The sequence below is a fragment of the Pimephales promelas genome, chromosome 6 (genome assembly GCF_988280905.1).
Source record: "Pimephales promelas chromosome 6, fPimPro1.hap1.1, whole genome shotgun sequence".
NCBI lineage: Eukaryota > Metazoa > Chordata > Actinopteri > Cypriniformes > Leuciscidae > Pimephales > Pimephales promelas.
This window is the reverse complement of record NC_142774.1, coordinates 28,273,428-28,299,214: the sequence shown is the minus strand read 5'-3', so window position 1 is coordinate 28,299,214 and position 25,787 is coordinate 28,273,428. Positions and strand designations below refer to the sequence as shown.

At 37.7% G+C, this 25,787-nt stretch overlaps 2 protein-coding genes across 2 annotated transcripts; one reads left to right on the top strand and one right to left on the bottom strand.

Annotated features, from left to right (window-relative positions):
* Positions 1 to 524: 524 nt before the first annotated feature.
* On the bottom strand, positions 525 to 4,613 carry uchl1 (ubiquitin carboxyl-terminal esterase L1 (ubiquitin thiolesterase)). Its single transcript, XM_039693243.2, has 9 exons — positions 4,463 to 4,613; positions 4,337 to 4,348; positions 3,854 to 3,982; positions 3,481 to 3,616; positions 3,067 to 3,152; positions 1,434 to 1,481; positions 1,241 to 1,310; positions 1,067 to 1,125; positions 525 to 949 (listed from the first exon to the last, which is right to left on the bottom strand). The coding sequence occupies exons 1-9, from the start codon at positions 4,493 to 4,495 to the stop codon at positions 866 to 868; spliced, it is 657 nt and encodes a 218-aa protein (XP_039549177.2). The 5' UTR covers positions 4,496 to 4,613; the 3' UTR covers positions 525 to 865.
* Positions 4,614 to 7,421: 2,808 nt separating this feature from the next.
* On the top strand, positions 7,422 to 20,143 carry anxa5b (annexin A5b). Its single transcript, XM_039693269.2, has 13 exons — positions 7,422 to 7,524; positions 7,676 to 7,696; positions 11,239 to 11,323; positions 11,628 to 11,722; positions 12,206 to 12,319; positions 12,452 to 12,542; positions 13,120 to 13,199; positions 13,703 to 13,753; positions 13,851 to 13,944; positions 18,526 to 18,621; positions 18,919 to 18,977; positions 19,603 to 19,725; positions 19,812 to 20,143. Exons 2-13 carry the CDS (start codon positions 7,694 to 7,696, stop codon positions 19,872 to 19,874), a joined length of 954 nt encoding a protein of 317 aa, XP_039549203.2. The 5' UTR covers positions 7,422 to 7,524; positions 7,676 to 7,693; the 3' UTR covers positions 19,875 to 20,143.
* The last annotated feature ends 5,644 nt before the right edge of the window (positions 20,144 to 25,787 follow it).

The window sequence follows — 25,787 nt, the reverse complement described above, 5'->3', positions numbered from 1 at the left end:
AAGATTCTGCAGTGGCATCACAGTTCCCTGACTTAGAAAATCTAAGACCCATAGAAAATCTCTGGTTAGATTTGAAGGTGGCGGTCACAGCACATAAACCCAAGAATGTTACTGAACTCAAAGCAATTGCTCATGAGGAATGGGCTAAGATTCCTCAGAAACGCTGTATCAGGTTATATAGTACATCTCTTTTGCAGCAGGTCATAACAGCAAAAGGGAGTTTCTCCAAGTACTAAAGATGTTTGCCAGGAAGGAGTTGAATAGTTTTGAGACTGCAGAAGTCATTTTCGGTTGAATTTGGGGAAACCACTTGAAACATTTGTTGTGTTGAGCCATTGAGTCAGTAATTTTTTCCAATAAACCTGGTATGGAATGAGGGATGAATGCATTTCAATTACAACTGAAGCATATACACACACCAGTCAAAATTCAGCAACTGCATATTGTCTAAATCCAAAGTTAAACTATTAGTGATGGCAGAGTTACAACATGTAATGACAAACAATACTACACAGAAGCAGAACACCCTTCTCGGTCTTCTATTTATTTTGCACATTCGCCTCCAAGCTTATTAGTGAACATTACATTTCTGCTAAATTTTGCCCCACTCCAAAAAGTGCCCAAAACATTAGAACTAAAAGGTGCATCAATAAAAGCTAATTAACACTGTGTACAGAGAGCATAGTAGTTATAGATTGATTTAACAGACAAAACTAAATAAATAGGAAATTACATTAATTCACAGTCAGACAGGCAGTTTGTGTAGCATGTATGAAGAGATGGTACAGGTTTGGATTCTGTGCTCTGTATAGTAAAGTGGTTGAAGGGTTTTCCTCATGGTTCAAGCTTAGTGGTCCATTTCCTCTCAGGCCTTGCAGAGAGCCACGGCAGAGAAACGCACCTCCCCTTTCTCCCGCTCAGTAAACTCACGGCACACCCTTGCTGCATCCTAGAGAGATAAAGTCAGTTATTCAGTCACAGGAAAATGACTTGTTTTAGATGCTCGAAATCTGGTTTTGACTGCAATACAGTTCATAAGAGACAATATGATAGAACGTGTCCTTACCATGACAAAGCTTTCTGGTTTTGTTGGTCCATGACTCACAGGACCATCAATTCTGCCATCTGATGTGGAAAAAACACTTTTTTCATCTCAGACATTTTAAAAGGAGTTTACTTAAAATTGAAGTCATTGGCCAATGAAACGGACACTACACCACAATACACGTCATCCACTTACCCAGCTCATAAAGCTGACCATTTACATTGACAAATGTAATAAAATGGAAGTTGACTTTGTCTGCCTCTGGCTGTTATAAGAGAGATGGAAAATAAAAATAATTAAAAAAAAACACTTAACAATGTCATTACTTAATATAGCACATGTACTACAGTAGTTACAGGTACAAGTACTGTCAGTTGTTTTGTCTTACCCGACACTCTCCTTCATTAGCAACTGCATCATGAGTTTCCTGGATGTCCTGAAAAAAATTGCAACAACATTAACTTCATTTTAAAACACAAATCAAGCCTGAAAGCATTTTAAAGTCAGTGTTAAGCGGAATTTGCGATAGACTTTTCTTCCCTATTGTGGCATATATCAGAGTAAAACTCGGTTGTGGTTTGTTATTGCGGCGATCATGCGAGAGACAGATTGTTTGACACTCACGCCAGAACACACATTCTCAGAGAGAAGAGATGTTGCAAGAGGGAGTGAAAGTTATTTTGATTAAAAATTACAAGGGCACATAAATTGAGGAAAAATTGCACAGGTAAACGCTTTATAATAAATACTGCAATATTCCAAAAATAAAAATGGTCCATTTTGATTTCATGGTGACTTTAAAGAGCCCCTATCATAGCATTTGAAATGTTCCTATTTTTGTTTTAGGAGTTCCCAAAAACAGTTTAACATGCATGCAAGGATAAAAAAAAAAAACACTTTGTCTTATAATATGCATGTGTTTTTAACTGATTTGCTCACCGACTCCCAAATGATTCGTACAACGACTCATTTTTCCAAACCACTCCTTTGCGTGACGCTAATCGGCGGTGATTGGTCAGGTGACAGACCCAGTCAGTTATTGTTTGTTAGCATAACGCATAAACATATTGATAAAGCACTGCAGTACTACAAGACGCTGTATTCTTTATCACAACTCCAATAACAGCGACAAACATTTCACATATTTAAAAAAAAATGACATTGGAGACCTAGAAGCTGTGCTGAGCGCAACTTACACACACACACACTTATTTCACCTTCCCTCCTCGCGCCCGGTGCTACAAAACCGTTCAAAACCCATAAAAGCAACAATAATTAATAATACTTACAGGTTGTGATTCATAGGAGGAAGCTGATCCATATACACTGGGTGTAAGTTACTGAGCCCACCTTCAGTAACCGCTTGCGAATCCACATTTGAATTAATTTATGTTTTTGAACGATTAATTAAAATGATGAGAACACAATCGGGCTATACTGTTGTGGTATCGTTGCAAATATGAACTCTAACCACCGATTCTTCACATGCTCGTCCCTGGTAAATGAAAACAAAGTGGCTAAACTATCTTTGCATCATAGAACACAGAGTCTTCTCGACATGATGCTATAATGAAGTATTTGAATGTGTAGACTTCAAGTTTACATTTCCGTCTGTGCGCGCAGTAACTGGGCGTGGCCAGTATGTCTCTAAGTCACGATGCAACAGCTAATGACTCGTTTCAAAAACAATTCATTTTATGATAGACTCAGAGTCGACTCTCACTTTTGAAAGACAATAACTTTATATACGGGTGCACTTTCAGATATAAATCTTTGCGGGATGTTTTCATTGCCTTGGAGCTATATTCCAAATCATATGAACAGTCATTTTCAAAAATCCATGATAGGGGCTCTTTAAACAAAACATGGAAAATAGTACAATATTACCATCTACTGGTGGTATTGAATACTGCACAAAAATGAAAATAGTCACATGAACTTTGTAACATTTCTGATGTTAATCTTTGTTTGTGGCAAATCACATTTTGTGTGGCTCAACTTTTAATGAATGCTTACAATACCTTATTTTGTTCAAGTTCTTTGGCTCTTTCTGCAGCGGACATCTCTGAGGTGGCTTTGAGAAACTTCTTCAGTGTAGAGTTATTGTCTATAGATGGTAGGGAGAAGAAAAACAAATGTTAAGTCTTGATCTGTCTATCTGCCTCTCTCCCGAACAACCTAACCTGCATACATACAGACAGTCATATCATGGTTAGATTATTATAAACTGTTTTAGCTTTAATAATGCATATGAAATTTGTTGCACTTTGGATTAACCTGGTTAAGGAATCTAAAAATCTTTGGTTTGATTTATTTAGCCAGTCAAATTTTCAAAAGATAAATTAAGCGGTGTAATATTTTTAAAATCAATAAGGTCATCAGCTCTATTCTGAATCAATAAGCTTCTTGTTCATGGCACATGCATCTCCACTGACCAAAATCAATACTGTCCTGGTTGTTGGCCACAGCATGTACCAATCCCACAGTACCACATGAGTTGACCACGGTTTGTTTCAGAAAATAAACACGTTTAGTGTCTTCAACAGATTGTTTGGAACGAAAGTCCTCATGCTAAAAGAAAGAAGAGCATATGGATTAAAAGTTATAAGTTAACGATTCATTCTATGAGTTTAAATATCAAAATTAAACTAAAGTGACAAATTTCATTTCTTTCCTATAATAAAACTATTAAGATGGAACTACACAAATTGTCTTAAGGATTATAGGCCAACTTCTCCAGTGAGAAATGACCACACCCGCGTTTAATGTAATGCATTGTGAGCATCACGTGCGTGCGTCCGTACGTACCTGTTGCGTTAGAGGGAAGAGCAGCATCATGGCACAACAGGGTGATGGCACCCCTGTCAAAGACTCGTCCTCCAGACCCAAAACATCCACAAAACGCCAACTCGAGCCCACACCCAACTTACTCAATACCTAGATACAGAAAAAAAGTTACTTTTTTAACGCGAGACCCGTTATTTCCATATAAAATAAAGCGTCTAAAATGTTCCAAGTTTGTAGTTTTGTAAAAAGGGAGGAAGGGTTGAGGATTTAATTTTCGATTGTTTATAAACGACTACCTGAATTGTGGTTTTATGCATAATTACACATTATTGCGTAAAGCATGCATTTACAAATTCTACGTGTTATTGTTTTCGTGCATAGGTGATGTGTGTAAGCCCACGCCCTTTCATTTCAAATTCGGGTCCATGATAGTTCAGCTCCAGACGCCACAGACATCTCACCATCATCATCATTTCATCTTATGACTCAGCGAACGTAGCCTACCTTATTCAGCATCTGAAACCAAAGGCACAAATATGTCGGCCATAATCACACCAGAGAAAGAGAAAGAGAAAGCATGCAAGACAAACAGATTGGCTAGCGTGGCTAAATCATGACATAGCGTTAAACCTCCGGGTTTATTTCCATCGGTTTCCACTCCATGATCGCAGACGTTCGTGAATGTCACTCCTCAAGAGTTCTAAAAGGCGTCGCCCGAGAAAAGATAAACCACCCAGCTGAGGGAGCACGAGGATCATATATGCCAATGGTCATACTCCATTTACACAGACCGGGGGGGTGTTCGCTCAGATACACGTGCTATTTATGTACTACTGGCACACATTTTACATCGGTAGTGGAACGTTTCTGTATATTTAGTGTGTCTTTAAAAGGCAACGGCACACGGAAGAGAGAAAAACGGAAAAAAGTTGTTTCAGATTCTTCAGCAATAGGTCCGTCCGCCATCGGCCGATTCTGGAAGCTACCACTGTTTTCCAGCTCTGATGAATCATTTGATTAAAAACAGAAACAATTACATTTTACTTTAGATTATATTCAAAAGTGGACAAATGTATGGTGCACAGCACTTAATATCTCAACCTGCGTAAATCAGAACCAGACTATAATTTTAACTCCACTCTATTCACCAAACTCCCTTGAACTGAGAGGATCAGCTGAAATAACAACTGATGACTTGCACTTTCTGATATGTTTTGAATATGGCAATTTGAAGTGGGTTTGTGGCCCTATAGCCTATTGTCAAACATGTTTTTGTTTATGAAATTTAGTTTACACATTCAAGACTAGGCCTAGAGTTACATAATTAATAAAGGCTTCCCTGTGTGAGTAGGCTACATCTTTTGAGATGACAAGGTTCTCTGACTGACTGTTGAAAAACCATGTTTACATGGTGGCATCATCATGTTGCCCCTTTTAAATTTAGTAGGCTAGTTCGTCCTAAAATCTGCTCATTTGCTCACCCTCATATTGTTCAAAACCCATATGATTTCTTTAGTGGACAGGAAAAGATGACTTTAAAAAATATCATACCCTCTCTTGAAAGAGAATAAGGACTGAATGACAAAAAAGGAGACAAAAGAACACCATAAAAGCATAACTTGTTTTAGTTGCAATCAAAAAAATTTAACTCTCGGAGACTAAGCTTTTCTAAAGATACAGAGTTTTGTTTTTAAAATGCATCTAGTTGTAGGATTTTTTTTTTTTGTTATGGGCTACAACAAAAATATTCAACACCAATTCAGCGCTGCTGTTTTAAATTACTTATTTGTATGGTATGGTCAAATTGTGCAATGAAGCCTTTGGAAACTCTATAACAAAACTGAATTTGCTTGAGTGAATGCTTGACTTAACTGAATTGTGGCAGAAGTTTGGCAGAAATAGAAGCTTGGTAGGCTATAATGCTTTCAAGTAACATTACATTGGTTTTATTTTGACATATAATTGCCCTCAAATGTTAGCTAGGCCTACAATATTATTTCATTTTGTCAAAGGAGATTTCAGTGTAAAACAAAAGATGTTTTGTTAAGAAAAGTCAAGTATAGCCCCGGCCCCCATCATTGCTCAAACTAATAAAATATCATACTTTATGATCTTAGTTTGAATAAAAATATAATTAAAAAAATAAATAAAGGAAATTTCATCAGCGTTTCTTTATTTTTGCGGTATCGAAAACGTACCGAACCGTGACACAAGTATATTGTATCAAACCGAAACGTGAATTTTGTGAACCATTACGCACATTTTTTTATGTGTGTGTGTGTGACAGTGTGTGGGGGGGCTGTATTGGTAACGTGAAAACCAAAGATTATCAGTGATGTGGCAGCGTTATTCAAGTGAGGAATGGGCCAAGATTAGAGAGGTAACAGAAGCTTTTACTGGCAGCATTTACTGGTGGTTTTAAAGAAATATTTTTGCACAAATTGTTGAATAATTTTGTGCATGAAGGTTTATTTTTTTATCAACTTTACTTTTTTATAATCACTTAAATGTGTATTAATAAACATTCTATAATAGTTTACTGATCCCTTTGTCAAACTGTTTTCATAAAATGTCACAAAATATCTTGCAGGTCAAGGGGGTTTTGAATCACTTTAATATTCCAAGATTTAAGAAGTGATGTATTCACTGAAAAACTCAACAACTGCCCAGGGCAGTAGCTAGTGGTGAAAGGTGGGGGCCCAACACAATTTTTTAAAATGTAGGCCTATAGGGCCCAAAGAATGATTTTCACAATGATTAACAGTTACATCTAATAAAGCATATGGACAAGTGTCAAATACTACTTTTATGATGATGTCATTTTTCAAGTTTGAAAGCTCCAGTTCACCATTTAGTGCGTAATTGCATGTAATTGTCTATCAAAATAGTGATTTTGGCACAGTAGGCCTAACCTAAAAAAATAATAAAAGAAAACTGCATCAATAATAATAATATTAATAAAACCAGAACAATAATGTCATTCAAGCAATAAAAGATTTCAGGTGAATTAACATTAGGCCACATGTGCAGTGTAGTGATTAAAGACAATTTCATCTAAAGTGATAGTAAAAACAAGAGGTTTTTTTTTTTAACTGCTATACAAAAAGGTTGCTTAATTCCTTGCCAAGACCCTATATAACACAATGCAGTTGCAATTGTAGATGGGATTGAAATTTGATCAGCACCTGCATCCATGGAAATTAACAATGTGTTATTTTCCAAATAAAAAGTTAGATTATTGTAATGTGACACCCATCTGTGTGTGTTTTAGTCTTAATATGTTGCTTGGCAAATAGTTTTTCTCTGTTTGTCTTATTAGACATACAGCAAGAGCACCTGGACGTTTGTTGACCAACAGGGTGGGGGATCGCATGATTTCATAAACCATAGCCTCATGTCTTGGATGGCAAAATTTGATGTTTATAAGTTTGTGCTTAAATTCATATGCTTAAATTCCACGTGCTTTTGTATGCCTGCTCCAGAAGTGATTCGTTGCTTTGATTGTGATTGTGCCCAGATATGAAATATAAGAAGAAAGTAAAAACACCACTACCCATAAATCTCAGCGATTTTTTTTTTTTTTTTTTTTTGCCAGGGTGTGGTTCAACCGGGTTCAACACATCGTAGTTTTATCCTCCTACTTCTTCATTCCTACGGCTGCTGCGGTCTGTACAGCACAAACTCTTCTCTCGGTAAGACTGCACAGCAGGACCTGTCTGCAAACATACCAACATGTTTCTTAAACACTGCTTTTAATTGTTTCATAATCACATTGTCTATTTAATTGTACTATTAATGTTTGTTTAATGTTTACTGAACTATTTTGTCGTTGATTTTTTTTAGGTTACGCAAAGCTCAACCATGGTAAGTTATCTGTTTGTAATAAAAGTAGGCTATATAACATTTGTAGCACGCTATTAAGTTATTTCTGAAGATATTCAATATTCTGTTGAGAATGGCATAAACTTTTCCGACAGTTCATGTGTCGCCGCCCGTCTATTTAGTCAATCGTGTTGTATTACTTACAAAGTAAAACGATCCTTCCTCATGACATTACCCAATAATATGCGACACATTTTTGGGAGTAAGTTGTTTTTTGGAAACCGTAGCCTATTTAACTTTCTACTAAGTTACATTTTTCCCCCACAAACAAGTGATGTTAGAAAGAAACAAAATTGTTGTAAACGAGAGCAATGACTCATTCGCGTTGGCTAAACGACCCAATGGGCGTTCATTCTGTCTCCACTTCATCCTCTCTCCTCTGTTTCCTAATTCACCCTTGTTCAGCAGAGTTAAAGTTAACTGATAGATTGTTTCCCACGACGTGGAGCATAATAATATTTCATAAACTCAGCAATGCAATGTTTAGATACTATTATCTTGGTTTTTGAACGTAATACTTAGAACGTAATACTTACAATAATGCAGAGAGAACCTTCTAATTAAAAAAAGTATTATAAGGTTCTGTCTGCCAAAACTTTATTTGAACTTGAAATATAAAATTAATGCTGTAACAATGTCTCAACGTGTTCGGAAATAAAATGTTATCCTTTCTATGACATCATATTTTTAGCACTTATGTATTTACGACATTTCAAATTAAGGTAGGTCTAAATCCAATGCAGATGTTTAAATTTGGTGGGTAATTAAACACATTCTTGCAGAAATTGTTACCTTAATCTTAGAAAACAGCTACTGTAATACATTTGAGCAGGACTTTATTCCACTAAAGTGGGCCAGGTAAAATGGCTTTTTCTCTAGACATTAGTATATGGCTGAAATAACATTCTAACATTTATTGTTGTAATTAAGACCCCATCAATTAAATTGTTGACCATTTGACATTTTAAGCTTAATATATTAAAAAAAAAAAAAAAGATATTTTAAGACTTAAAAACTGCAAGAAAACAGACATGCTTCAGAAAATAAATTCATAAAGTTTAATAAATCATAAACTCGTCCTGTGGAAGATAGGTCCTTGCCTGTCTTCTTCCTCTTCTCCGTTTTCTTAGCTTTATGAAGCTCTCTGGTGTGGTCATTCTCGAGTCGTTCAACTAAAAGATCTTCATTTCAATTTTATCAGTTACCTTTGACTCAAATGCTTTGAGACATGTAAATCATTTAGTAAAGGTTCCGCTAAGAGGTTCCAGAGGAATTAACAGATTTATAGGGATTTAACAAAAGAATTCATGTTTGCGTCTCCTGGCAACACAACAGTTTGCATATATTTGGATGTTAAATGTGTTTGTTCACTCTATTGTATGATGGGAGGCTAAGTAACATGACACTGAAAGCACACTGAGTACTACTGAGACAAAAAAAGGCCACAGAACTGACAATCCGTTTAACAATTTAGGAAGTATACGGTTATATTTTTATGCATTGCCCATCTTATATTTTGTAAAAGGTTTCATTTAGATTAACATTCACTTCAGTATGCAAACTGGAGAATGGTTTCCACCTGACTTTCAGCTCCATCTATTGAATTGTTGTCCACAGTCATATGGAATCTCGTTTACAAAAAAACCCCCATATTTTGCACATTACTAGCCTATTAAATGCAGTTCCCATTATGTGAAATTAAAATGGTTTGAAATTTTAAACTAAATAAAGTAAAATTATCTTAAGTTATGTTATCGTGGTTGTGAAAGGGAAAACATCAGCAACATAACTAAAATGTAAAAAAAAATGTAAAATAAAACAAATCAGACAATTTTGATATTTCACCTGAAAATAATGTCAGGTGAAATATCAAAAAGGGAATTTTTAAACCATTGACAAATTTTGTGATGAATATCTGAGCGTTGACAAAGAAAGGGACACTTGTGTCAGGAAAGATTGCTATCCCATGTCTCATGAATCTGCAAATCCTTCCTTAAATGCTTGTTTTGCACATAATAAATCTGTAACGCATGATGTTATCACACGTCCATAGGAATCTCTTGTGTTTAGAGCTGGAGCTCCACATTTTTAGATAACCACAGAAAGCATTCATGCCGGCATTTTTCAGCACATTCCTTTATTCTATTAAAAATGTGGCTTGAGATGAACAATGCATATCCTCTCCAAAACAACAAAAATAAATTAGTTTATCTAATAAAAAAAAAAGCTGTGTGTGTAGTAATTGGCAATACTTATAAACACAGCTGTTTGGTAGACAACAGCTGATTTAGACTTGGCAGTTTATTCATAATGAGCATGTTCACACTGCTTATTTGACAATGTCTGGGGACCTCGTATTCTTGGTGCATACTGGCCATGGCTGCATCCAGAATTACATACTTTTGAATAACAAATTACTTCACGACCACTAAAAAGTATGTTTTAAATAAAATGAATATGAAGTTTAAATGTAATCTGGATGTACTACAATCATCATGTTACCTACCAGTCACAGTTGCGTTGCTTGACTGCCATAACAAATCCACTTGTTTGGTCTCATGGGATAGTAAAGCGTCCATTGTATGCATTCTTTAGAATCTTGCCGGAAGTATTTAGTCATACTGGGTACTTTTCAACTACTGTTGTATGAATACTGTGAATTTGGACATGCTACTCTTTTCACATACAGATTTTGTATGTATGTTGTTTGTATATGTGAAGAAGTATGACATTTCAGGGGGCAGCCTATGTCTTATAAGATTAAATGGAAGTAAAACAATAGCTACATAGAAGAAAAGCCAAAATGAATTGATTTGCAGTATGTTCTGAGCTTCCACTGAGACAGTGAGGTTTAGAAAAAGGTTTTAGAGTGTAATAGTGTGCCTTGTTTTGTCAGTAGTGTGGTTGTCACCCAGGGGGCTTAACTGAGATATGAACAAACCAGTGTGTCTGTGCCTGTGGTTGTATATTTTCCCGTGACTTCTTGGGCCCACAAACAGACTCAGTTGGAAAGTTGTCTTTCAAGTTTATTATGCAAATGATTTTAAAAGTGTGTGATTTATCCAAGCGATTACGAGATAGGCAAGTTCTCTGGAATCTTGCATAACTTCCTCAATTTGAGTGGGCAATAACATCTATCTTAGGTCACAAGCACACATATTAACTTAACTTTTTGAATCTCAAATTAATTTTATATATTGTGGTATTGTATGAATCATTTGTATGTCCACATCCAGTATTCTGGTGTCACTTCCCTGCCTCCCCCACACACTTACTCATAGAAGATATGTGGTAGATGCTCAAAGTTTCCAAGTGGAAAACCACTGCATGTAAAAGTTAAATCCACAGCTTCTTAAAGAGACAGACCTTCAGCTGCAGGGGAAATGTGGGTGTGGTCATGATTCATAGATTACTGAAGTCCCTGTAGTGAAATAAATACAAGATTAACAGTTACAAGAGTATGCCAAGAGTACATGCAACCAAAATGTTGTATTTCTATTTATTTTTTTTATTTTTATTTTTAGGCTGGCAGAGGAACAGTGAAGCCACACAGTGGATTCAATGCTAATAATGATGCTGAGGTTCTCTACAAGGCCATGAAAGGAATTGGTGAGTTTTACTAAGATACTAAATGCCAATTTGAAATTAAAAAATCAGTACACCTTCAAATGAATGACTATAATGGTATAACATAAAATTATATCTATAGAACCAGTATAACTGCAAATTAGAAATAATTTTTATTTGGACGTGAATTAATTAATTTATTTTTTTTGTTTAATCAGTTTATTTGTTTCTCATACATGAATAATCAGAGAATGTTGCATCTGGGTTAAAGAGAAAAGGTATCAGTCTTCTCATTATGTCGAAGAATAAAGTAATGGTAATCAACATTATTATTATTTTTACTCAGGCACCGATGAGGATGCTATTATCAAGCTGGTGACAGCACGCAGTAATGCACAGCGCCAAGAAATCAAAGCTGCATTCAAAACTCTGCATGGAACGGTAACATCATTAACATTAATTATGTTTGAAATTGAAGAACAATTGAAGAACAAATGAAGATCTCAAGGGTCATAAGCATAAGCATTTATTTCTTGCAAGAAAGGCAGTTCACACACAGACAGAGTCCGATATGAGAAGAGCAATGGTCTTCTCCTCTTACACATTCTCCAAAATGTACCCCTCCGCTCCTCTTCTTATCTTATAAGAGCTTGTGTTTTTCTTAATCCAAAACCCGTACACTGTTCACACAAACAAACCTATATATATATATATATATATATATATTTTATTTTTTTTATTTTATATATATATATATATATATATGTGTGTGTGTGTGTGTGTGTGTGTATATATATATATATATATATATGTTTCAAGAGATATACATACTGTATTTGTTTCAAGAGAAAAAATTCTATTCCAGTTTTATTTTTAATTTTTTAAATATATATTTATTTATTTCTTCTGTCCATCTCTGTTCAGGATTTGGTGGATGATTTGAAGTCCGAGCTCACTGGGAAGTTGGAGTCTCTGATAGTAGCTCTGATGACTCCTCCCATCATGTTTGATGTCACATCTGTGCGGAATGCTATTAAGGTACATAATATCAATAATTTTAGGAATTCTAATATTCATAATTGTTGACATTAACACATGCAAAATACACTATCATACAATTTCATTATATTTTATAGAGAGATGTATATCTGTACCTTGCATTTGTTTTAGGGAGCAGGCACAGATGAGAAAGTGTTGATTGAGATCTTGGCATCTAGATCGGCCAATGAAGTCAACGAGATCAAAAGTTTATACAAGCAAGGTAACTGTGTTTGTGTGGGTTATGCATTACACGTCTTTGACTTTTTAGTATTCTTGTTCTTAGTTCTGTCAGGTCCATCAAGTCAAGAACACGCATGACAATAAAAATGATTAGGAAATTGTATTGAATAAATTGCAATTTAAGTTGATAATTAAAATTTGGCGGGATGGCTCTGTTCAGGGAGTCCTCTGACCTACCATTAAATAGCAGGGAGTCAGAGTTCAGAACGCTCACAGTTTAGTACTGGGAGAGCAGAACTATTCCCCCATATGAACAGAATGCCACATTATTTGATTTGAACGTAATCATTAGCAGCAAGTGGAGATAAACAACAGATGTGCTGATGCAGCTCAGCTGAGCAGATCGCTGATGAGACCGTGTTGACGGCCGATAGCGTTAGCAGCATCTTGACTACTTGGCCTGCCAGAGCTGATGCTGACACTCAATTTATTTAGAATGTTGTTATACATATTATTTTATTAATAATTTTTAATTTTTAATAATTGCCAGTTGTGCTGTATGTGCTGTTGAATGCAACTCTCTTTAGTCTTGATGATGTCTATTATGTGCTTTATAGAGCATAAAAATGAACTGGAGAAAGATGTGACTGGTGACACTGGAGGTCATTTCGAGAGGATGCTGGTTGTTTTGCTACAAGTACGCAGTCTATTAAAAATCTTTAAAAAAATAAAATACAAGATGTTAATTATCAATAATTTATCTGTATATGAAAATATTTGTTATAAAGTTAGACTGGAAATTCAACCCACTGTAAAAAGCCATAGACTTAAAGGGATAGTTCACCCAAAAATGAAAATTCTGTCATTTACTCAACTTCAATTTGTTCAAAACCTATATGGATTTTTTTATTTTTTATTTTGCTGAACACAAAAGAAGATATTTTGAAGAATTTTGGTAACCAAACGGTTAATGGACCCCACTGACTTCCATTGGGAAAGAAAAAATTTTCACAATATACTATAATACGATATAATCTTTTGTGTTCAGAAAAATAAATAAGTTCACACAGGTTTTGAACAATTGAAGGTGAGTAAATGTTGACAGAATTTTTCATTTTTGGGTGAATTATCCCTTTAAGTGTACTTGTTTTGTCTTAGTATTACAATTAATTAATTTTCTATTAAATGATTTAACCATAGGCCAGCAGACAGCAGGGTATACAGGAGAACCTCGTTCAAAGTGATGCTCAGGTAAGTTTGCTTCTGAAAGCTTTGTTGTTATTAAGTCCAGTGCAACTAGTGAATCGGTTGGTCATTTATATGAAGTTTAAAAACTGTTTGTATGTAGGCTCTGTTTGCCGCGGGAGAAAAGAAGTGTGGAACTGATGAAAGCCAGTTCATCACTATACTGGGAAACCGTAGTAGTGCTCACCTTAGGAAAGGTCAGTTCAGCACATGCAGAGAGTTAATTAAATTGTTAAGTTTGTTTCTGTATATCCATTAGTTCCCTTTCGAGGGAACTCTACACTGCGTCGAGAATCGACACTTTGGGGGACGCTCCCTAAGCGTGCGCCTCTGAAGTATGAATGAAACTAATCCAATCCTGATTGGTGTTGCGTCGTGACGTAACATGTGACGGCATACCCGGAAGTATAAAAGTGACGTTGTCACAACACACACTAGCTTTCGCTCTTCAGCAAGCGCTTTATGTTGAAACTGTCTGTCTTATTTGGTGTTGTTTGTCACTCAGTTTGAACTGGAAATGGCCAGCGAACAATTTAAAAACATGTGTGCATCTCTGCCCTCGTTATGTCACAGGTGGGGACGCACATGCTTTGTGTGTAAATTGTTTGGGAGCGCAGCATGACTTGTGCAGACTGTAAAGCACTTCCTATTAGAGTGCTGCGCTCCCGGCTGGCGTGCTTTGATGAGCACGGTCAGGCTTGCGTTCCCTGCGTTTCTGGTCCCGCGTCCGTTGAGGCGGCGCGGCGATTGAGATCGTGGGGTTCACAGCGGGATCTTGCAGACGAGAATGAGACTGCTGAGGCACTTTCTCATTCATCGTCTGATGATCCCGTAGCCCCTGTGAGTGGCGCAGAAGTCCGCGCCGCGGCTTCTTCTGACCACGATCAGGTCCCGATACTCAGGCTCTCTGCTTCCAAGGAAGTAGACGTGCTCAGTATCGATACGGATGACCGTGAGTTAGGCGCGCCAGTTCACGGCCAAGCATATGAGGAACTGGTGAGGTTGTGACTCGTGCCGTGGCCAGACTGAACTTCAGCTGGCCACAAAATGAGGAGGGAACGCAAGTTTAAATAAATTGCGTTTCTTGCGGCACGGGTCACAGCCTCAGCGCCGGAGTTTGCCGTTTTTCCCCGATCTCCACTAAAAGATCATGAGATCAGGGGATGAACCGCATTCGTCCCGTGTTTCCAAACCCAGTGTCCTAAATTCTTGCGTTTGCCGAGGCAGCGTGTAGATTACGAGTCTACTCTGCAATAAAGATTCTGTGACTGCAGCGCATAGATTTAAGGTCTGCATTGCAATACGGAAACTTTGACTCGGATCTCTCGTTTGTCGAGGCAAATTTTCTCTCGTGAAAATTACGAGTCTCCTTTCCAATAAGGGAAACTGGCCTGTTCTCCGGCGCTGTAACTTCAATCGTCGACAGGTTTAGGAATAAATAAATAATATATATATATATATATATATATATAGTAAATAAATATATATAAGATATATATATAAAATATATATGTTGTCCCGCCGTTTTGAACGTTTCGGGCTACATCGATTTCCAGCGAACGCACACTGTGTCGTTCACCCCGACTGTGGTCACAAAATTTTTCTCGACTTTTTCCTGCCGGTCATCCGCTTCAGGGACTCGAAAGACACCCGAGGTCGGTCTCAAGGGGCTGGTTCCCTTAGTAGATTTTGCAGAATGGCTACACCTTCCAATATATCTATATGGGGCCTGAATATTTTTAAACAGGAAACGATGTATGTTGCCCGCCGTCAGTGACGCTTCGGGCCACATCGGTTTCCAGCGAAAATATTATAACGAAGCATCGTTTATGGTCAAAACATCCATATCGACTACAGCCTGCCGGTATTCCGCTTCAGGAAGTCGGGAAAGATGCTCTCGAAAGACAAAACAGAAAAAAAAAAAAAAAAAAACCAGAGGCCACTCTCCAGAGGCTGGTACCCCTAGTATATTTTGTAGAGGCATGGTAGCATCTTCCCAACATATCTGCATGGGTCCTACATATAATAGAATCAGGGTACAGACTGCAGTTTGCACACCGCCCCCCAAGTTCTCTGGGGTGGTACAGACTACAGTGGTCCCAGAGCAGGCTCAGGTGATGGAACAAGAAGTTCAAACTCTGCTGCTAAAGGAAGCCATAGAACGTGTTCTTCCTTCAGACAGGGGGTCCGCGTTTTACACCCGGTACTTTATAGTTCCAAAGAAGGATTGGGGGTTAAGGCCAATTCCAGATCTCGGGGTTTTGTACCGATCTCTGAATAGGGAGGTGCAGGTTCGAACGGTTAACTCCAGTAATCGTGAGTCAGATCAGAGGACTGATTTGTCACGATAGATCTAAAAGACGCCTATTTTCACTCCATCCTTCCATGTCACAGGAGATACCTGAGGTTCGCTTTCGAAGCTTACCAATATCGGGTTCTTCCGTTCGGCCTAGCACGCTCTCCCTGCACATTCACCAAATTTATGGATGTAGCCCTTGCTCCACTGAGACTTCAAGACATCCATATATTGATTTATCTCGACGACTGGCTCATTCTGGCTCAGTCTCGGGAAATGGCAGTTCGGCATCGAAATGTCGTCCTTGGCCACATTCTGAAATTGGGGTTGAGACTCAATGCAAAGAGGAGTGTGCTAGAACCATCCCAGTGTACGACATTTTTGGGAGTCATATGGAACTCGATTACGATGTAGGCACGCATGTCTCCCGCACGTATCGAGTCAATTTTGACGATGGTATCCAGGGTAAAGCTAGGCCAGGCCATCACTGTGAAGCAATTTCAAAGAATGCTGGGCCTCATGGCAGTGACATCCAACATCATTCCTTTGGGGCCTGCTACACATGAGGCCCCTTCAGTGGTGGTTAAAGACCAAGGGGTTTTCTCCCGAGGGAATCCGCTTCGTATGATCAGAGTAACGCGCAGATGCCTTTGTTCTCTGAGAATATGGAAGAAACCTTGGGCCAGTGTTGGGAGTGTCATGTCGCCGGGAAACCGTTTCGACAGACGCCTCCCTCACTGGCTGGGGCGCGGTCATGGACGACCGTTTGCCAGGGGTCTATGGCAGGACCATCATCTTTCTTGGCATATAAACTGCCTAGAGATGATGGTTGTGTTCAGGGCTTTGAGGAGCTTCCTCCCAGACATCAAAGGTCACCACGTCCTAGTACGGTCAGTGGTAGCCTATCTGAACCGACAAGGGGGAATCAGATCGCGCCCTCTGTGCAGACTGACGCATCAGATTATCCTTTGGTCCCAAGGGAAAATACTCTCTATCAGAGCAATGTATATTCCGGGGGTTCAGAATCAGGGGGCAGACATCCTGTTGAGAAAACCATACTTAGCTCTTGGGCTCCATCCACCAGGAGATTATATGACCTCAAGTGGAATGTGTTTGTCACTTGGTGTAGAGAACTTGGGTTAAATCCAGTAAACTGCCCGGTGGCTTCAGTTCTGGGATTTCTCCAAGATCGTTTCTCTAAGGGTCTCTCCCCGTCCACGCTTAGGGTGTACGTGGCTGCCATTGCGGTTTTCCACGCACCGTTAAGTGATGGGCCTCTGGGGAGGCACCAATTGGTCATTCGGTTTATCCTTGGTACTTGGAGGATAAGGGCCGGCAGCCAGGTCCAGGGTTCCTGCCTAGGACCTGGCAATAGTTCTGGAGGGGTTATCCAAAAGTAGAGTGCCCCCTTCGAACCTCTAGAGTCGGCTTCGCCTAAGGACTTAACACTGAAAATGGCTTTTCGCTTAGCAATTACCTCACTTAAGAGGGTGGGAGATTTCCAAGCCCTGGCAGTAATGCCAGCTTGCTTGGAGTTTGCCCCTGGCAGAGTGAAGGCCTTTTTACACCCGAGTCCGGGCTACGTGCCTAAAGTTCCATCGAATACGGCTCATTCTATAGTCCCTCAGGCATTCCATCCTCCACCTCATGTGTCGGCGGAAGTGGAGAGGCTTCACTTGCTCTGCCCAGTCAGAGCTTGAGCTTGTACCTTGAGGGGTCCTCTTCTTGGAGAAGGTTGGAACAATTGGACTAGTATGTTCTGGGTCACCTAAGAGGGGGCTCCCGGCAACCAAACAAACTATTAGCAACTGGATCGTCCAGGCTATTACTGAGGCTTACAAGGTGCGCGGTTTGCCTTCACCTTTTACCTTGTGGGCACAGTCAACTAGAGGCATGGCTTCCTCTAGGGCCCTTCTTTCGGGAGTACCTCTTTAGGAGATCTGCGAGGCAGCCGGCTGGGCTACCCCACATACTTTCATAAAATTTTACAGTCTCCACCTTCCCAGTACACCCGGTGCACAGGTGCTCAGTCCTTGCTGAGTGCCTAGACAGTTTTACTCCAGGACAGGCCTATTCGGTGCGTGGCCTAGTGGGCACTCGTTCCCCAAAGTGTCGATTCTCGACGCAGTGTAGAGTTCCCTCGAAAGGGAACGTCTCGGGTTATGACTATAACCCTTGTTCCCTGAGAAGGGAACGAGACACTGCGTCGTTCTGCCACGCCCCCTTTAGGCCTTAGAGCGTCTTGCTTCATCGCGAGGCTAGTGTGTGTTGTGACAACGTCACTTTTATACTTCCGGGTATGCCGTCACATGTTACGTCACGACGCAACACCAATCAGGATTGGATTAGTTTCATTCATACTTCAGAGGCGCACGCTTAGGGAGCGTCCCCCAAAGTGTCGATTCTCGACGCAGTGTCTCGTTCCCTTCTCAGGGAACAAGGGTTATAGTCATAACCCGAGACGTTTTTTGTTAATCTGCAGTGTTTGAGGAGTACAGAAAGCTCTCAGGGTATGAGATAGAGGAGAGCATCCAGAGAGAGACCTCAGGAACCCTCCAAGAAGTATTTCTGGCTGTTGGTAAGACACCCACACACACCCACACCCACACACACCCACACACACAGATATGGATGATCCTATTAGAAAGTGCAAAATTACATTTTCCTTTATAATTTTACTATAGAGGGGAAGTTAAAAAGTCTGGGTAGGGGCCATGCCTTACAGTTTGCCTATATAATCATATTATTAGGGGACAGAATAGTTCCTATATATAATAGTTCCTATAATAGTTGCCCATACACGGCTCTCAGAATCATGGGGTTTTTTTTCTCTTGGCTGTTTTGTCTCTTAACACTCTCTTCTGTGTTTCATCAGTGAAGTGTGCCCGCAGTTTACCAGGGTATTTTGCGGAGACCCTTTACAAAGCCATGAAGGTGAGTACTGTATGTGTTTCAATTAGGGCTGTGCAAAAGTTAATTGCGATTAATCGCATCCAAAATAAAAGTCTGTTTTACGTAATATATTTGAGTGTGCTGTATATAATTATTTTGTATATGTAAATACCTATGCATGCATGTATATATTTAAGAATTATTTGCGCTTAAATTCTGTATATATATATAAATACATAATCTATATTATACAAATATAAATATTTTATATAGGAATAACACATTTTCTTAAACATATACATACATGTGTGTGTATTTATATATACAAAATAATTATATACAGCACACACAAATATACTATGTAAACAGAGACTTTTATTTTGGATGCGATTAATCGCAATTAACTTTTGCACAGCCCTAGTTTCAATATATGTGAATAATAAGAATGATTCTGTTCTGCAACACCGCTTGTCTCTGGGTTGATCTTTAATTAGAACATCAAGAAAAACGTTTTTGTTTTTTTTGTTTTTTATTATTACCGGTTTAGTTTTAATTATTTTAGTAAATCAAGTTAGGCTAAATGAAAAATGGTGACAAAATTGTTTTAGTTACAATATTAACCTTCAAAGAACTTACTTGTTGCTGTAACTCTTGTTTCATCCTGTAGGGGGCAGGCACCGATGACCAGACATTGATCAGGATCATGGTGTCCCGCAGTGAGGTGGACATCCTGGATATACGTGCTGAATTTCGCAAGAAGTTTGCAACCTCCCTGCACAAAATGATTAATGTATGCTCATACATGCAGGTGTAAACATTTTCTTGTTCACCCAGATCAGTGAAATGTAAACTACGTATCTCTTTCTGTTACTGCAGGGTGATACCGCAGGTGACTACCGTAAAGCCCTTCTGCTCCTGTGTGGCGGTGATGATGCATAATCCGTACCGCCCTCTCTGCCTGGGTCAGATTCCATGTCTCCCAACTCAGGGGCAGCTCTGTGGGACAAGGGCTCAGTCAGTCCCCTTCTGAACCCAATTCTGGACCAATTATAAATGCATGACATTCCAAATCAATAGAAGGATCTCTTGTCCAACTGTGAAGATGCTCTGCATAGCACAGAATTACCTAATTCAAACGAGCGAATTTTTGCATTCATATTTTTTGAAATGTGTAAAAGATTAAGAGTAAGAAATAATTTTAGTAGAAACAAAAAAAATATGGAAAAAATATGAAACCATTCTCTTTACAGTAATCAAAGAATAATTTATAAACCTTCTCTGATTGATTTGGCCTTAACTTGAAATCTGTTACAGAAAAAGAAAGTCATACTCTTCTCTTTTGAGAGATGAAGATGCAAGCCTTAAAATTTCTTATGAAAATGCCTGTTAACCCAGCACTATTAAGTCCAAATATTCAGGTGTATTCAATGAAGCGATATTTTCTATGTATTCAACAAGTTTTCACTTATTTATTGTTTGTATGCTCTCACTAACTACCTTGACATGTCAGTTTATAGCAATATAGTAGTATAACCACTAGTCTTATAATTGGCATAATAATCAAGTTTAACCCTAAAACCGTATTCTGGACAAATGTGGGAAAAATAGTTTTTGATTTATTTAAAAAAAAAATACTTCCCTTGATCTGAGCGGTGCAAGACTTGGCTACTTTTCCTAAGTTTGCCTCCTGCACACACACACAAATCTTTTTTGTTTTTGACTCAATTCCACAATGTTAAGTGGTTGAAATAAAAACTCCTTAATCTTGTATTTGGGTCAAAAATGGGCACCCATAGAAATGAATGGGAAAAATGTAATTTAGAGCATTCTAAAATAAGCCAAAATAAGACACCAGGTGACAGCAAAGTCACTTCATCTTTAGGTTTTAGCTCTAAGAACTTATTGGAATGATATTTTAATGTAGTTTAAAAAAATGGAACATAAAAATAAGCATAATTTACATAGAAAATATGGTACTTTGTGAAGTAAATAAATTCAAGAATACCCCCAAAATAAAAAAATAAAAACACCATAAATGGATAGACAAAACTTTATCGAAGTCAGTGATATAACACTGGCTTAATAAATAAACATTTATAATAAATAAAAATTAGGATCAGACCTGAGTCCTCTGTGCCCACATTTGTCCACAATTACAGGATTAAGGGCTATTAAGTGAAAACGGTTTGAGGGTTAAGCTTTTTTTTGTTGTTGTGTATGTTTTGAATTTTATTTGTGGTAGTGAGTGGAGAGATTCACTGAGAGGTTCATTTCATCAATGTAACACTACTAACAGTGATTAGCAGAGTGATGTAGAATTACAGCAAATGAAGATTAGCAAAAAAGTTTTTTCTCTTTAAAGTTAACGATAATTAAAAGCTGAAGAAAATGGTGCTACTACTTACTACTTGCTTCTTTAATATTTCATTGCTTTAATGCTCACAATTAACACTCATGAAATAAAATCAAACAGACAATCTCCTGTGTGACTGACCACATGATGACAGCTGAGCTGTTTTGTCTGTCAGAATTTGCACAACCTGAAAAAGTAAAATAATTTTTTTTTTTTTTTTAATTTTTTATACTCTCTGAAACACAAAAGTTGGTGTTGGGGCAGTACCTTTTTCAAAAGATTCACGTTTTTACATTATTTGTCCTTAAAGGGTCGATATTAGTTTGGCCAATAACATAAAGGTACATTAGTACCAGTGTACATTATTACTATCTAAAATGTACATTTTAGTGTTTTTTGAAAGGGGTACCCCGCTCTGACTGATATACTTTTTGAACTAGAAATAATATCCGAGTATATTAAACAATATTAACAAAATGAAGTTAAGATTAAAACATGCTGTTCAGGTACACCAAACAGAAATTCTAAAACTTTTTGATTTGATGCTGTAGGCTGCGTTGTAGCAGTGAAAATTGAACGTTTGTGGACGATTAAAGCATAAAAAATACTATTTTCATTGCTTATTATACCATGAATTATTAGTGTGTTTCAGTGTTCTCCACAAGGAGGCGATATAGTTATCAAATGAGCTGACAGAATGCCGCCTTTTGAGTAAAATAATGAAGGAATTAGATAATGAATCCAGTTTGTGGCTACATTACATTATTTAAATTAACTGGTTTTATGATTACTGTTTTTTCTCGTTAGAAAACAAAATATAGACAACTCTAATAATAATCTTATTGTTGCGCAAGTTGATGAAGTATATGCCATACACTCTAAAAAATGCTGGGTTGTTTTAACCCAACTTTGGGTCAAATATGGACTAACCCAGCCGTTGGGTTAAATTTTTACATTACATTTTTAACCCAACATTTCAGGTTTGTCCATATTTGACCCAAAATTGGGTTAAAACAACCCAGCATTTTTTAGAGTGTATCTTTAAGTTTGCCCCCTGGTTAGATTACTTTAAAATGTACAGTTGGCTTGTAATTCTTAGCAAATGGAGAATGTCATGCAAGTGTAGACAAGCTTTATTCACTTGTCTTCAAAGAAACCGGGGTGAACGTAATTATTTAGTCTTCTGGTTATATGTTTGCTTCTGAGTTTGTCCACTGAATAAGTCTCAGACAATAGAGAGGAGCAAATGTGACTTCAGAGCAGGATATCGGCCAATAGGACTTTCTGAATTCAGGGGTGGGACTGGGACTGTCAGGCCACCTCAAGCAACACAAAGGAACAATGAATATTAAACCAAGCCAACCAAACAAAATGGGTGAGTGAATGAAAGAGAGAAGTCGCATGATAAATTAAGCCTGAAAATATGAAACATCTATTACAGAAACAGAAAGTCCTACTCATTTATTTTTAAAGGTGAAAGTGCAATCCTTATAAAGCTTATCATAAACATCTAACCCAGCACTGTTATAAAGAAGCCCAAAGATTCAGGTTTAATCTATTTTATATATTCAACAATTAAAAAGGTTTTGTTTGTTTTTATGCTTACTAACTACCTTAACATTTCACACTCTCTGAAACAAAAGTTCTGTGGGCTTCTTTCGGGATCTTAAGGGTTCCCTTCATTTTATGGATTTAGTTTTAAATTATAAATTGTATTTTATAAATTGTAACATACTTTACATACCCCTAATGTTCTAGACAGAACCCCACTTATCTTTTTATAATTTTTTTTTTTAAGTGTATAGTGTATAGCAATAGTGCTATAATTTTCATAAAAAATTCAGCCTTTATATTTGTGGAAACCTTAGTTGTGCCCTCATGCGTGTGTTTGTTTGTATAAAGATAAACACCTCCCTTTACGGAAATTGTATGACTTTGATCTCTCAGCTCTTCCGGAGCCCAGGTGCAACAGTAGTCATGTTAGAACATGATCTAACACACACCCACACACACACCTATTTTGTGTGTGCAAAGAGTCTTTTCCATTCCAGTGAATGCCTGGCACTGTTTGAGCTGCAACTTGAATAGACTTGAATGTTCCCTTTACACACACACTCTGCTGCATTTGATACTTTAAGAGGTGTGCTATGTTCCTATCTGACTGTTTGTTCATTTGGTACAAAGAGATTCTGGAATTTATTCAAATCTTCTAAGAGACTATACCTGTTTAATGTACAGCTTTAAGATTCAACTGAATTTTTAATTCATGGCCTCTCATTTCTTGCAATGTAAAACTTCTTCCTTGTCCTTCCTTCTTCCTTACAAATGGCAAACCAGTTTAATTATTATATATAATATTATTATTGCAGCAAATAAAATGTAACTCCTGTATTTTAAAACTAAAACAATTGATAATATTTCCTTAATAGTTTCAGTTTGAGTAATTGTTTTTCAAAAATTCATAATAGTTTTAAACATTAACCACCAGATTTAATGATCTAACTGCAATAAATGTTTGTCTAAATTATGAATAAATGCACCCTTGACGAAGGACTTCTTCTTCTCAAAAATATTGGAATCTTACCTGAACTTTTGAACTATAAACTGCCACTGGCACATACAAGATATTTTCATATTACAATTGTAATAAAAATGGCCAAAAACCTCTAGTCTTGACTGTATTATGACATTGATGTAATCTTTGACCAATTAACTGTGTAAACATTACGTGTGTGTGTGTGTGTGTGTGTTGAAGTGGAATGTGGTGTGATCACTCAAACTGTAAAGTAGCTATACACAGTATAAATATTGTTTTAGCCATGTGTGAGAAAGATATAGAGAAAGACGACAATAAATCTTATCAGATTTTAGGTATTTCATATTGGTTGTGGACATGAGATGATCCATAATATCAGCCAGTCAAAAACATGCTCTCTTGTTCTTTTGTAAGCTATGTGTGGGCCAATAATAGTCACAAAATGTTTGTTCTTGGGTCATATGGTAGTTTTCATATTAGACTTTTGTTAAATTTATATTAGTGTAGCCTACATTTATTAATTATGAAGCCTGGGTTCTTTACCACCTAAGTTTGAGCCCTCTATCTTCGGCAGACTGTTTACCTTTTATCTGTTTACCAAAGATTCGACATCTGTAGATCAAACTAAACTAAATATTTAACTAAATATAGTCCTGCCCCACATTTTAGAGAAGAATAGACTGCCGGAGCTTTAGTTTCATGCCGACAGTAGAGCGGTTCGTTAATAAGGGAAGAAGGAGGTGGGAATTGGCGAACGTTCAACACACTTTAATAATCACAAAAACAAAATGAAAGCCCCATACGGACGACATATAAACAAAACATAACGTAAAATAGCGCAGGCCTGGTCCTCTCTAATCCTTCACTGTCATCGCTCCTCCTTTTATGCTTCCAAAAAAGCGTCTCCCTGAGAGATAGAGATGTGTGCACCGCGCAGGTGATGGTCCCTATCAATCGCTCTCTTGTGGCTATCGGCCTCGCCTTGCTTGCCACACCGACATTAAGATAATATATTATTTTGTATAAAAGTCAAGTCATAATATAAAGGTACTTTAACATAAGTCAATTCAATAGGAAGTGTACAAGATAATGTGCTTTCCACAGATCCTACTTCAATCCAGTGCTGTTAACCTGTGCTGCCTCCTCATCTTGAGCACATCTGCTGTCTTACACTTGTTCACACATGCTCCACGGCACACATGCTTGACCACCCGGATTTGAGGATTTATCAAAGAATGAACATGTAGGCTACAGTACGTTCAGTTTTTGTGTGTGTCTGTCTGAGTAGCCATGGGAAACTATAATAAAAGAAAAAGTATTGCTGATAGAGGAAATGTCATGGACAATCATGTGACAGAGCAATAATTTGGCATTTAGGTGAGAAGAATGAGTTTCATTATGGGTTTAGTTACATAATTTTAAGTGTTTCGTACTTCACTGAATGGAACATTCCAAGAGATTTTTGTAGGACAGGAAAGGTGTGTGTGTGTGTGTGTGTGTGTAATCAGAGAAGAGGCTGGAAATCGTCATTTACGCTTTGCCTTTGTAACAGCATTCTTTGCAGAAACACAGGTGTGTATGTGAGTGTATGTGTGTGGTCCTGGTAAACCCGGTTTAGATAGTAATATCTGAAATCCTTGTCCTTGTGGGGACATTTTTGTTCACCATAAGGAACACAGCCAATAAATCATACTAAGTGATTTTTTTTTTTTAAAGGTGAAGAAAGGTTATTTTTTCAGTATAAAAATGTCCCCAAAAAACGTGGTTATGGTTATGGTCACCTTTCAAAGGTTTGATATCGGTACAATCTCTTTAAAAAAAGTGATCTACTTACATCCACTCATTTAGAGAGAATGTGAGAACATGTATGTGCTTCTCTCTCCATTCATCTCTGCCTAGAAGCTTCGTTGGATTCTTACGGCACATCTCAGCTAGCAGCTCTCTCTCCCGAGTGCAAGAGAGT

Bases quoted from the DNA above. Each gene is read 5' to 3' on its own strand.
- anxa5b (XM_039693269.2), top strand. The intron at 12,320-12,451 runs GTACATAATATC...CATTTGTTTTAG, and splicing joins CTGTGCGGAATGCTATTAAG to GGAGCAGGCACAGATGAGAA. The intron at 13,754-13,850 runs GTAAGTTTGCTT...GTTTGTATGTAG, and splicing joins TCGTTCAAAGTGATGCTCAG to GCTCTGTTTGCCGCGGGAGA.
- uchl1 (XM_039693243.2), bottom strand. From the start codon at position 4,495: ATGGAGTGGAAACCGATGGAAATAAACCCGGAG. The intron at 1,311-1,433 runs GTAAGACAAAAC...CTCTTATAACAG, and splicing joins CTAATGAAGGAGAGTGTCGG to CCAGAGGCAGACAAAGTCAA. The intron at 950-1,066 runs GTAAGGACACGT...TTATCTCTCTAG, and splicing joins AACCAGAAAGCTTTGTCATG to GATGCAGCAAGGGTGTGCCG.